Source organism: Lytechinus pictus, chromosome 3 (assembly GCF_037042905.1).
Source record: "Lytechinus pictus isolate F3 Inbred chromosome 3, Lp3.0, whole genome shotgun sequence".
Lineage (NCBI taxonomy): Eukaryota > Metazoa > Echinodermata > Echinoidea > Temnopleuroida > Toxopneustidae > Lytechinus > Lytechinus pictus.
This window is the reverse complement of record NC_087247.1, coordinates 8,400,096-8,414,602: the sequence shown is the minus strand read 5'-3', so window position 1 is coordinate 8,414,602 and position 14,507 is coordinate 8,400,096. Positions and strand designations below refer to the sequence as shown.

The 14,507-nt window shown below is 37.1% G+C and overlaps 1 protein-coding gene across 3 annotated transcripts; it reads left to right on the top strand.

The window, feature by feature from the left end:
* The first annotated feature begins 3,005 nt into the window (after positions 1–3,005).
* Positions 3,006–14,372, top strand: LOC129257886 (E3 ubiquitin-protein ligase Hakai-like). Of its 3 annotated transcripts, none has more exons than XM_064096288.1 (5): positions 3,006–3,052; positions 7,295–7,506; positions 8,936–9,022; positions 10,269–10,330; positions 10,661–14,372. In XM_064096288.1, the coding sequence occupies exons 2-5, from the start codon at positions 7,432–7,434 to the stop codon at positions 11,766–11,768; spliced, it is 1,332 nt and encodes a 443-aa protein (XP_063952358.1). In that variant the 5' UTR covers positions 3,006–3,052; positions 7,295–7,431; the 3' UTR covers positions 11,769–14,372. The 3 variants fall into 3 exon arrangements, with proteins under 3 accessions (XP_063952358.1, XP_063952360.1, XP_063952359.1); XM_064096290.1 differs by having other exon boundaries at positions 3,016–3,052; positions 7,332–7,506; XM_064096289.1 differs by having other exon boundaries at positions 3,026–4,072.
* Positions 14,373–14,507: the final 135 nt, after the last annotated feature.

The window sequence follows — 14,507 nt, the reverse complement described above, 5'->3', positions numbered from 1 at the left end:
CTAACTTTTTTTCTCTCCGGGGACGGGGAAAGGTTAGCTAACCACCTAAACCCTCTTCCCAACTATACCAGACCCATTAGTAACATGGGGGGGGGGGTAAACTTAGGATAATTGTCGCTATATATATAAGCCTAATTTCGTTATCTTATATAGAAAATGAAATGATAACAATGATATTGTTATCTTTTCAATTTCTTAGACCGGGGAATTTATTTAATTGCACTTGAAGCATAGGAAAGAACACTTTTTTTATTGCTGGCAGGGGAGGGGGGGGGGGGGTATATTCTTTCAGTACCAGTTGGTACCACTAGCGTTATTAGTATATATCTCTATGGTTGGTACACATTGAATTTACTTTTACAGTTCGTGGAATGCAATTGCAGATAATAATGTTTTGTTTTACCGTCGACTGATTTATAGGCAAATATTCAAATACATCACCTGCATGTGCAGATCCCTTATATATTTACTGATCTTTGAGAGAGGGCGAAGCGAGTGGTGAACAGGACAGTTTCAGTTTTCGCCAGCTTTTTTGGCAGGCCTATATACACAGTCGGCACAGTCTCTTAAAGGAGAATGAAACATTTGGAACAAGATAGCTTGTGTGAAAACAGAAAAATCAAAGAAACAGATCAACGAAAGTTTGAGAAAAATCGGACAAATAATGAGAAAGTTATGAGCATTTGAATATTATGATCACTAATGCTATGGAGATCCTCAAATTGGCAATGCGACAAAGATGTGTGATGTCACTTGTGAACAACTCTCCCCATTATTTTAGTATATATTTCTTTTAAACTGCCTCTTTTATCACATCCATCAGTAGATCATGTGTTCTTTCTATAGGAGGGCATGTAATACAGATTTTTAAAGAATACATCATGGATAAAGAGTTTGTATCATCATCAGAAAAGGCAAAAAGATACATTTTTGGGGTATTTTATAGTCCATCAAAGGGAAAGTTGTTCACATGTGACATCACACATCCTTGTCGCATTGCCAATAGGAGGATCTCTATGGCATTATTGATTGCAATATTCAAATGCTCATAACTTTCTCATTATTTGTCCGATTTTTCTCAAATTTTCTTTGTTTTTATTTTTTTATTTTTCTGTTTAGACACAAACCTATCTGTTCCAAAGGTTTCATTCCCCTTTAAGGCCACCGCACACCTTACGACTGTTCGCGATCCGATTTTGAACAAATCGCATTTTGCTCATTTTCTGAAAATGTAAATGGAACATATCATTTTATTCAAGGTTAAAATTAATTGAAAGAATACTAATATAACCATTTTGAAAGATTGCAAGCCTTTATTTTGGAGTAAAGGCCAAATTAGTTTCGAATCGTAGCCAATCGTACGACTGATATGACGTCATTACGACCAGTGGCGTACCTAGGATTTTCCACAGGGGGGCAAAACCGTCCGCCCAAAAATTTGACAAGCAAAAAAAAAAAAAAAAAAAAAAAAAAAAAAAAAAAAAAAAAGGTCTTCAAGCTCGTCAGGGGGGCATTGAAGGTCTTAAAGCTCGTCAGGGGGGGGGGGGGGCAAAAAAGGTTTTTCAAGCCCGTCAGGGGGGGTAAAGATACGTTTTTGCATGGGTTGTCACTCGTCAGGGGGGCAGAGTGCCCCCCTGCCCCCCCCCCGTAGGTACGCTAGTGATTACGACTAGATATTGAAATTGCTTTTATTCTAAGAAGGATGATAGCATAGTCACAGATTTGAACATAGGTATTCGTACGATGAATTTGAGCATTACACATGCAGTAAGAAATTCCAAGTCTCAAATTCTACTACGTTGTATTCCAAAACTTGAGTCGCAGACCAATCGTAAGGTGTGCGGTCGCCTTTTCTCCCCTTTTCATTTTTCTCCCCTTCACTGATCACCTATTTCCATTTTCATTATTTTTCTTTTCTACTTATTTCTATTTTTGATCGGCCCACTCCCGGCATCCGCCCTTGATTAGGTTTCGGTCTAAACATATGGGCATATGGCAGAGAAAAAAAATGCAGTGGCAAAAATTAAAAATAGCGCGGCAGATGCAGACGCAATTAATGGCAGAGGTAAAAAAAAATGACAGAGGTAAAAATAACAAATAAAAAAAATCAGTAGGCCTAGCAAGAAAAATTACATTCAACACTAATAACAACAGCAACAACAAAAAGGGGAAAAACCCCTAAACAATCGTTCTTATGATAAATATAAACTGTTAGAAAATTTCCCACTTAGAAAACCCCCAAATATTCCTGCAGCAGAGTTTCGGAACTCCTATAACCTTATTGCACTGTGTAATCTTTTGTGTAAAATTACAGAAAATTGTAATAAAACTGTTTTCCCTTTTTTATAACAGACTTGTTCTGTAAACTTATAGAATATTGCAAAAAATCTTTCCTGTTATAACAATTCACAGGATGATTTGATTTTTTTTTTTTTGTAAAATCTGTTAATTTTTTTTTCTTCTGTGAAATCTTATGTTTTTTCTAACAGTGTAGGTCAAGCTCCACCTCAGAGAAAAAGTTGATTTGAATCAATCAAGCAAGCATAACTTTGAAAATATCATCAAAATCGGATGTGAAATAAAAAAAAAGTTGTGATCATTTGAAGATACGCTTGTAAAGCAGTTGTATACACAATTCAGTGATATAAAAATGAGAGATTCGATTATTTCATACTTTATATAATAAACTACAAAATAAATAGTAAATGGGTGATGTCATAATCAGGCCCCACATTGCAATACCAACCAGGATGTGCATATTAATGTTTTGTGAAATTAAGCGAATCTTTAAAATGTCATAACTTTCTTATTTCTTATTTTGTATTCGATTTTGATGAACATTTTCAGTGTTATGGTTAGACTTTTTATTCAAATCAACTTCTTGCCGGGGTGTAGCCCTTGATTATTATAGGGTCTACACCAAGAAAAAAGTCAGGGCTGTTCAACAAAGACTATCTATTCAATAAGAAACCGGTATCCGGTACGTAGGTGTGCCGGTTCACAGCTCCGCGATCCGATAACCGTGGACAACAAGCGTGGGAGTCACGATTAGGTGAGATCATATCGATCGTTTGAGTTAATTTTTGAGAAATTCATTTTCATTGATAACAAATTTTGAAGTTCATAAACTGTAGAGGTTATATGGATGTGATCATGGCCATGATTTAAATTAATTTTACAATAGTTTGGTACAAATTAACAGTGAAGAAAACGGTATCGGACCCGTCATAAAATAAGAACTTAAAAAAAAAGAAGATCATGTGCCCACATGTTGAATTTCGTGTTGGCTAAATTTGAATTCGGGTAGTAATTTATTTAGGCTTTTTCAGTTTTTGCCTTTACTGTTTACAATTAAACATGTTTATCTGAAAATGTATAATAAATACTTATCAATGCTTGCCTGCCGGATGATCCAGTACTTCATGATGTATCTGGTACATTTGTAATTGTCTCTTGTAATGTTGTAAATCGGATCAAAAATCAGATCGAAAATCGGATCGGCAGTTAAGCTTCTAAAATCGAAATCGAATCGAAAATCGAATCGGTGATGTTTAAAAACAAAGGAATACATCAAAATGTTGTTCGCGGTCGCGCGCATCTTCCTGACAAAGTCACAAAGACGAATGCTTTGGAATGGAAGTCGCCAACATGCGCGATCGTTTGGAACATGTTTTAAAGCCAGGGGTTTTGAGGTGTTATTGCTTTAAAATAAACCGAGTGATTTTTATTAGAAAGATAAACGAAAGACGCACCTTCCGAGCAAAGGCGCAAAGGAAAATAAAATGAAAATATTTCTCATAGATCACAGGTTAATGAACGATCGGCGGGACATCTTTTAGAAGTATTTTTAGGTGCTAGCGATTTAGAATTATTGGAATGATCTCTTACGACGCATCATCTTAAAGTCGCAAGTGCAATTAAAATGAAGTAGACGACGCAAGCACGCACGATGATTTGAAATATGTTATTAAAATGCTTTGGGTAGCTAGCGTTTTCAAATCAATTTGAAGTTCACGGCGGGGTCCGCTATCACCACGAGGTTGAAGAGAAGATGTCTATCATCATAAAGGAGGTAAGAGAGTAGTGCAGTGAGCTCCGTCGGTAATACGACCTTTCAAAGTTCACGGCGGCATCCGCTATCACCACGAGGTTGAAAATAAAATGTATATCATCATAAACGATGTAAGAGAGTAACGCAGAGAGCTCCGTCGGTAATACGACCTTTCAAAGTTCACGGCGGCATCCGCTATCACCACGAGATTGAAAATAAAATGTATATCATCATAAACGATGTAAGAGAGTAACGCAATAAGCTCCGTCAGTAGCACGATCTTTAAAAGATCACGGCGGGGTCCGCTATCACCACGAGGTTGAAAATAAAATGTAAATCATCATAAACGATGTAAGAGAGTAACGCAATGAGCTCCGTCAATAGTACGACCTTTCAAAGTTCACGGCGGCATCCGCTATCACCACGAGGTTGAAAATAAAATGTATATCATCATAAACGATGTAAGGGAGTAACGCAATAAGCTCCGTCAGTAGCACGATCTTTAAAAGTTCACGGCGGGGTCCGCTATCACCACGAGGTTGAAAATAAAATGTATATCATCATAAACGATGTAAGAGAGTAACGCAATAAGCTCCGTCAGTAGCACGATCTTTAAAAGATCACGGCGGGGTCCGCTATCACCACGAGGTTGAAAATAAAATGTAAATCATCATAAACGATGTAAGAGAGTAACGCAATGAGCTCCGTCAATAGTACGACCTTTCAAAGTTCACGGCGGCATCCGCTATCACCACGAGGTTGAAAATAAAATGTATATCATCATAAACGATGTAAGAGAGTAACGCAGAGAGCTCCGTCGGTAATACGACCTTTCAAAGTTCACGGCGGCATCCGCTATCACCACGAGATTGAAAATAAAATGTATATCATCATAAACGATGTAAGAGAGTAACGCAATAAGCTCCGTCAGTAGCACGATCTTTAAAAGATCACGGCGGGGTCCGCTATCACCACGAGGTTGAAAATAAAATGTAAATCATCATAAACGATGTAAGAGAGTAACGCAATGAGCTCCGTCAATAGTACGACCTTTCAAAGTTCACGGCGGCATCCGCTATCACCACGAGGTTGAAAATAAAATGTATATCATCATAAACGATGTAAGGGAGTAACGCAATAAGCTCCGTCAGTAGCACGATCTTTAAAAGTTCACGGCGGGGTCCGCTATCACCACGAGGTTGAAAATAAAATGTAAATCATCATAAACGATGTAAGAGAGTAACGCAATGAGCTCCGTCAATAGTACGACCTTTCAAAGTTCACGGCGGCATCCGCTATCACCACGAGGTTGAAAATAAAATGAATATCATCATAAATGATGTAAGAGAGTAACGCAATAAGCTCCGTCAATAGTACAGTCTTTAAAAGTTTCTGGCGGGGTCCGCTATCACCACGAGGTTGAAGAGAAGATTTATATCATTATAAACGATGTAAGAGAGTAGCGCAGTGAGCTCCGTCGGTAATACGACCTTTCAAAGTTCACTGCGGCTTCCGCTATCACCACGAGGTTGAAAATAAAATGAATATCATCATAAATGATGTAAGAGAGTAACGCAATAAGTTCCGTCAATAGTACAGTCTTTAAAAGTTTCTGGCGGGGTCCGCTATCACCACGAGGTTGAAAATAAAATGAATATCATCATAAACGATGTAAGAGAGTAACGCAATAAGCTCCGTCAGTAGCACGATCTTTAAAAGATCACGGCGGGGTCCGCTATCACCACGAGGTTGAAAATAAAATGTAAATCATCATAAACGATGTAAGAGAGTAACGCAATGAGCTCCGTCAATAGTACGACCTTTCAAAGTTCACGGCGGCATCCGCTATCACCACGAGGTTGAAAATAAAATGTATATCATCATAAACGATGTAAGGGAGTAACGCAATAAGCTCCGTCAGTAGCACGATCTTTAAAAGTTCACGGCGGGGTCCGCTATCACCACGAGGTTGAAAATAAAATGTAAATCATCATAAACGATGTAAGAGAGTAACGCAATGAGCTCCGTCAATAGTACGACCTTTCAAAGTTCACGGCGGCATCCGCTATCACCACGAGGTTGAAGAGAAGATATATATCATTATAAACGATGTAAGAGAGTAGCGCAGTGAGCTCCGTCGGTAATACGACCTTTCAAAGTTCACGGCGGCTTCCGCTATCACCACGAGGTTGAAAATAAAATGAATATCATCATAAATGATGTAAGAGAGTAACGCAATAAGCTCCGTCAATAGTACAGTCTTTAAAAGTTTCTGGCGGGGTCCGCTATCACCACGAGGTTGAAGAGAAGATTTATATCATTATAAACGATGTAAGAGAGTAGCGCAGTGAGCTCCGTCGGTAATACGACCTTTCAAAGTTCACGGCGGCTTCCGCTATCACCACGAGGTTGAAAATAAAATGAATATCATCATAAACGATGTAAGAGAGCAACGCAATAAGCTCCGTCAATAGTACAGTCTTTAAAAGTTAATGGCGGGGTCCGCTATCACCACGAGGTTGAAAATAAAATGTATATAATCATAAACGATGTAAGAGAGTAACGCAGTGAGCTCCGTCGGTAATACGACCTTTCAAAGTTCACGGCGGCATCCGCTATCACCATGAGTTGGAAGAGAAGATATCTATCCCCTTAAACATTGCCATAGATAATACCGCGACTTTCTCCCTGAATAATGCGACCTCTAAATAGCTAGCACCTCAAAAACAATCTTGAAATATGTTCTGAGCGATCACGCACTGTAACCAGATCTACGCCGATTTTTTTTCCCGATTTTTTCCTTCAAGGGGCATGATCGAAGATCGGCAAGTGATTGCCGATTGTGGTGAAATCGAATGGAATCGGTTGCCGATTGCAAAATCGGTTACAAGCTTAGTCTCTTGCCTGGCCCTTTCCCACAAATGCAAATAAAGAAAATAAATATGCAAATTACAATGCAATTTTGGAATGGATGTTAATTTTGAATTATTTAAATGTAAATCAACACAAATTGCATATTCATGATGACATGCATAGATCTACATCTTTTCCATCAAGATAATGATGATGATGATGACGATGATAATGAATAATATAGGCCTAATCATAATAATGATATTTAAATAATAATATTTAAGCCTAACGTCGGTTAGATTTCTTAAGATGATGCAAAGCTTTTATCCTATAACTCTACTATTTGTATCTGAATTCTGATGTATTCATGTATTTTATCAATATTTTCAGATTAATTTTAGTCTGATCACTGATGTCTGTTTTAAAGAGGAATGCTGCACCATTAGTTGAGAGGACTAGATCTGTAATAGAGCTTGAGCTTGACCAATTTCAAGAAGCGTTGAACAGGAGTTGTTGCACTTGCAGTCATGGACTCGCATAGTGAGATGTACCCTCAGCGGTTTGCCATGCATCGCAACAATGTACTAAAGTGGGATTACAAGGTATGTACTAGTCTATGATACTTTTCAATTTATAGATGTAGACTAGAACTTAGAAGGTGGTATAGTGTACCAAAGCCAAATTCCATTTTAATTTTTGGCATTACTTTGGAGTGTGACAATTTTCGGTGTGCAATGGGAAATATTGATTGTTGTGTTTGGTACAAGTATTCATCTCGCCAAAGTATCTTGGAGCTCAGTGGCAATGACAATCGCATTATATGACTACCCTGTGGCTGTATCATTCATAACTATTAACTTTCCTTTTTGATCCCCTGCTTAGAATTTCTTGTTATATTTGAAGAAAAAAAACTACCTGAATATACCTGATCATCATTGGTTTTATTCTCATCTTAGTTTAAGGTGTTGTGTGTTATAAAATGTCAAATATATAAATGCAACTTCTATACAAATATTTAATACAGTTTCTATTTATGTTATGGAGCCAGATCTACAGGGCCCGGCATACAATTTACATTTGCAGCATGTCCCAGACAAATGTCCCTCTTAAAGACCATGTAAAAAATTACAAATTCAAATATTATAGAAATAAAGTTTAAATATTGAAAGCTCATTTTGTAGTTCCTGTAAAGTGTGATAGTTCTCAAGATGGTGTTTGGAATTATTCATGAGAAGTCACAGAGAGGCAAATAAGTTTATTAACTTTTAGATAAATGCCTACATCCAAGGTATTATCCAAACCAAGGTATTGTTGAAAAAAAAACCACCAAAACATGATCTTGCTTCAATGTTTTTGAATTTACAAGCCCTTATGTATCAACAGTGGTTTGCAGTCAATTCCCCGTCAGGCCATGCCTGATTCTTGTCTGATTCAAAGTTTCATTCTTCTTTACTGCTTTGTTACTAAGTTACTGGGGTCATTTTTTTTTTTTTACTATTTGAACAAAAATTAAAAAAGTCCAGCTCCATTGGTAATTTTTTTTTTAAATTGTGATATACATGTACTTGAAGTTCGTGCCTCATTTTTCAGCTTATTTTCCTTCAGGTTTGGTGAACTGATTCCCTCTATCAGTCATAAAAAAATTCAATGCTAGATATTTATTGCCCCTTTGAACTTGCTGATTTGATGAGCCTGGTCAGATCCATTATCTGCTAGAAACGATGCAGAAAATACAGCAGAGCTGCAAACTTGGGATTAGATTTGAAAACATCACTTTTAAACAATAGATTGTGTATTCAAACCTGCTATAAAGTGAGACCAATTGATAAAATGTTGAAAATGAAATAAGCTTTCTAGTTCTGTTTATTTTTATTGAGAAGAATAATTCACTTTTGAAAATATAATTCAGCTGTAGCATATGGACAATTTCTGTTAGGTTAGTGGCTTTGGTAAAAAAATCTTTTATCCTTCAATGTTTGCAACTTTTTTGACTGCATTTTACTTCTATTTCTCTATTGACTAATTCCTCAGCTGAATCTGGTAGGAAGGAAGGATCCTGATCCCAAAATTCACAACTGTGAGAAATGTAGCTTTCCTATCATGTCATACGGAAGAATGGTAAGTACTTTTATATTTCAAAAGCAGGATAAAATAATAATTTCATACCAAGTATGATACATGGATGTACCATCTTGAGAAAAGTGAAACCATGATTAGGGTAATTCCAGCATTTCAAACATTACATTGTTTTGCTCACCTTGGGCTTGTTTCTCTAAAATTTTTTTATGCCCCCGCAGACAAAGTCTAGAGGGGGCATTAAGCGTTGCCCCTGTCCTTCCGTCTGTCCGTCTTTCTGTCCATCCGTCCCCCCACTTGGATTCCGCGCATTAACTCGAAAAATATTTAATGGATTTCAAAAAATGTTGGTGTGTAGGTAGATGACACCAAAATACAGGCTAATTTTTAATTCGAAGTCCGCAGGTTAAAGGTCACAGCTAATTAAATATGCGAATTGGTTTCCGCATGATAACTTATGAAATATTCAACAGATTCAAATTTTTTTGGTGTGTAGGTAGATGACACCAAAATACAGGCTAAGTTCGAATTCGGAGTCTGCAGGTCAAAGGTCACAGCTAATTAAATATGCGAATTGGTTTCCGCATGATAACTTATGAAATATTCAACAGATTAAAAAAAAATTTGGTGTGTAGGTAGATGACACCAAAATACAGGCTAAGTTTGAATTCGGAGTCTGCAGGTCAAAGGTTACAGCTCATTGAATATGCAAGTTGGTTTCTGCATGATAACCTATGAAATATTCAATGGATTTAAAAAAATTTGGTGTGTAGGTAGATAACACCAAAATACAGAATAAGTTAGAGTTTGGAGTCCGCAGGTCAAAGGTCACAGCTCATTATATATCTGAGTTGGTTTCTGCATGATAACTTTGAAAATATTCACCAGATGTTAAATATGTTTGGTGTCTGGCTAGATGACACCAAAATACAGTCAGGTCACATCAAATGACCTGACTGTCATATCATCTGTCAGAGATTATTATGGAAAGGCTGAGCCTTTAGGTCAAAGGACTAAATTTGTTCATTATATATATATGCATATTGGTTTCTGCACGATATTAAGTTCAATCGTATTGAATGAATTTCTGATCGCTTTTAAGCGGAGGCATCTGTGTCCTTTGGACACATCAAATTTCTAGTTTATTCATGTTATCTCCTATCAATGTATGTCTCAATCCATTCAAATATTTGATAGCAAAATGAGTTACTTGTTGTTATGACCATGGATGTCTCACTCTTTTGAATGAAGCCGTAAGCAACAAATTTATCCGTCTTCTCTCTTCTAGATTCCATGCAAACATGTGTTTTGCTTTGACTGTGCCAAGGCCACAGACAAAAGTTGTTTAAGGTGAGTACTTTGTCAATTGATCCTAGTTGCATCTTATGATTGCATAAATGATGTCATATAATCAACATTGTTGGCAAAGTACGGTATACTGTTTTGCTTTCTCTGTCGAAATCATTTTATACTTATGCATAAGCTGTATTATTTTGTGAAGCCTTTTCGTTTGAATTAGAAGTTACATGGTCCTGAATTAAGCATGGATTACTTGTCACTACTTTGAGATCAAACCTTGTAAAATCTGCCCACTCCTCATATGGAATGTTTATTTTGTGTCATGCCTACAGTGTTACAGCCCTGGAAATAAAAGTGTATCTCTTTTTATTGAAACCACAGATGTGAAGATCCTGTACAGCGAATAGAGCAGTCTCCGCTGGGTAGCATATACCTCTGTGCTTATGGAGCTCCAAAGCATTGTCATTCTGGATGCCGCAGAACTTACCTGTCACAAAGAGATCTCTTGGCCCACATCCACCATCGTCATTTGCCAAAACCTATGACTCAGGTAGCATCATCAACTGCTTCAGCTGTAAAGGATCAAGGTCACAGTACAATGTCCAGAGTGACTGATCCAAGATCCGAATCCAAGGGTGACCCTCGAAATCATCAGCCGTATGTTTCTTCCCACTCGGAACTGTACCCTGGTCCAACTCCTGCACAGGCTTCCCATATCATGCCAGAGCAAATGCCGTATGAGCCACGTCCATCAGAGCCAACAAGTAGCCAAAGTGGACCCGAGGATTACCACGTCAGCGTGCCAGTGCGGAAGTCCAACCTCATCACGGTCCCACTGCACGACAGTAGCAAAGACTACCAGCAGTCCTCTCAGGTCCATGGTGCAGTTTCATCCTACCCATCACAAGCTCCTATAGTTCCTGTCCAGCAGCAGCAGCAGCATCAAGGTCCACCCCCACCTCCTCCACCACAACATGTGGCCTACCCTCCGCATCTGCCTCCGTCTACTGCTGTACCTCACGTGCCCATCTCTCATCCACCCCCTGTGTCTGGTTCGTACACGGGGCCACCAATCAGTGGACACCAAGTGATGCACATCATGCATCCCCAGCAAGCTCCAGTATACAGTCAGGGAGGTGTCCCACTACCCCCAATGAACCCCCACTATGACAGTACCCCACGACCTTCTTTCCAATCAAACACTCCCATCCCAGTGGGCAATGCACCATTCCCAGCCCCTGGGGTACCAATACCCAGGCCGGGTTGGCCAGTCGGTCCTCCCCCTACTTCTAGTATGCCCCCTCCCCCACAAACAAACATGCCACCCCCACCACCCCCTTCGCAAGTACAAACAATGGTGAATCAGGTACCCTCCATGCCACCTCCACAAGCTCCGCCAGGTGCTCGGCCTGAAATGGGACCGCCGCCGCCTCCTATGGGACCCCCAATGACTGAAGCACCTCGTTATCATGGCCAGTACTTCTCATGAGCCAACAATGATGCAAAAGACACAATACAACTAATTTGTGAAATATGTGTTATAGCTGTGTAAATATATGTAGTTTGGATAACTATCTGTCAGCTGAAAATTAATACGTATTTGGAAAGCTTGACTCTAAAGTCCTTGTTTCATATTCAGAATATCTTCTGAATGACAATGTCTGCAATGAATCTTAATTTTATTTGTGGGTGAAGTGATAGATTTGGATAAAGATTACCCATTTAAATTAAACTTTATCTACTGAATAATCTTTTATATGAAGTTAAGAATACCAGTATTGTGGGAACAAAAGATCCTGCATCTTATCTTATAATGAAAGGTTACATTAAATCAATCTTTGATAAGCTATCCCAATAATTGTCCATGTGTAAGACATGCAATGTCTACAATACTCCCTCAAGATCTCCATCTTATTTTCTTTGTTATGGTTATGTTATTCTAGCAACACACAATGTTTGCAATTTTTATAAATGTTTGTTTAAAACAAGTTGAATTGTATTTTGGTCCTTTTACATTTTTATATGTATGTGTAGTGTGCAAATAGTGAGGAATTGGAACATCAAATGGAGATATTGATAGTTTGTATGTAAAGTTTTGGAAACTTGCGTTATTCCTTAAGAAAATATTGTATCTCAAGACTCAAGCTATGGTATGATGATAGTTATTCATTTTTATACCCACATCAGTACGCCATATGTTTTCAGGTTGTCCATCTGTCTATCACGTTTTATCGTGATAACTAAAGAAGTATTGGCCAGATCAACTTCAAACTTGGTATAGGAATGACAATGATCTGAAATTTTGTTGAGCATGAACCTCACATAATGTATTTAATGCGAGAAATAGTGGGGGAGGGGGATGGGCATAATGCCCCCCCTTACTTAAGACGGATTAGATTCGTAAAATGCATTTGTTATCAATAAGGAGTATTTGTGTAGTGTACAAGTTGTTTGGTAACAATAACACATTATATTGGAATATGAAATCTTACAATGTAAGGATCTCCTTGACAAAATGATATTGTGTATGTATCTCTTTTTTATACTGTAAGTTTATTGTTGTTCACTCGGTAACTGATGAGTCAGAATGCTCATTTTCATATCTTTAACAAGTGTTATTCCAAATTAAAGGGGACAAACCAGTTGAAAAATAAAAGATTTCTGTTCTTATTTTCTTTTTGATTGAGGAATCCAGACTTCTCTGAACAAAAAATGTATTTGAGATAATAAAACATTTCATATTTTATGCAATGATTAGCAATTCATTGGGACATTTTAGCCTGCCTAGTTCAAGATTGACAATGATATTGGATACTGCTTTATTTTCACGCAAAATGCAAAAGATGTTTATGTTAGCAGTTTAGCCAATCTCTGCAGAAGGATGGCTCTGTAGATTTAATTTACATAGTCTATTTTTCCTTAGGTGACTGCGCAAGTCCTCTCCAGGGTAGAGGAAAGGATTGGGCATTGAGATTGGGTTTTGGATTAACTCGGTAAAAAACAATAAAGTGTATTGATTCTGATTTAAAGGAATCTCTTGCTTATAAGTTTTAGCATTAAGGTATGACGTCTGAATGAGCATCTTCATTTTTGTATGTATGTGATGTTCATGTTGATTAATATTACTTGAGATCCAAATATAATGAAGAAACATTAAAGTGAATGTGTAACATTTTAAGATTAATTAACATTCAATTTCATTGTCATACCTGAAAATGGCACAAACATATTAGTTTTAAAATTATGATCTGAAAGTCACAATATCCACTGGACTTTTATTTAGTGAAAAGGTTCAGCCATTTTTTGAAAAATTATGTCACAAATCGCTAGAGCTTTGTTACTTCCAGTCCTTGTAATGTCTGCTTAATTTTCTTGATTCATTTGAAAAAAAAATACTACTCCAGAATGGTGTAAACAATGAAGTTATAATTAAAAAATTGAATTTGAAAATTGTAGTTTATCCATGGGAAGTATCTTTAGAAAGTAATCTGAGCTAATAATTGAAAATCACACTACTTATATCAATGATCAATCATTTTAACCATGTGGAATTTTTTTCCCTCACTTCTAGGAAATATTAAACATTGCTCATTGTAACCTATCTAATGCATTTTTATTCAAAAATTTTGTGTTGCAGAGTTTTTGAGAAATCATTCTACCTATATACATATTTTATATTTACTTGGATATTTTGTATACATGTATGCACAATGTTTATATAATATTGCCCCCTTTTGTAAATCTGGTTGAAAGATATTCAGTGATAGTCAATGCCTCCTAATAAGAAACGAAGAAATTACATGCATATGTGAGCCAAACTGTCTGTACTTGCTTTACTTGTTTTATGTTCAAATGTGAACTGATATATATGAATTTTGTTTTCATCATAAAATAAATAGTGAAATAAAAATGACTATGGTACACCTTTTTTTAAACAACTGAAAAATGATAATTCAAGGCTGACATCAATATAAATGTTACTAGTACTAAAAAAAGTTTTCTAATATTTAGAACTGCCTTTAGATGTTGAACAGTCCACTTCAGTTAGAATCTTTTAAAAGGATAATAAAAGTAAAAGACTGGCCCCTTGCTATATTGAAGTCTGTGCTGTGTATTTGAGCGAGAAAGTGGTCGATGAGACATAATTATGTTGGAATGCTTTTGAATGTAATAAATGACCAATACTTAATGTTTTCTGGTTGAATATTGGCCTGTTAAGGGACTGCCA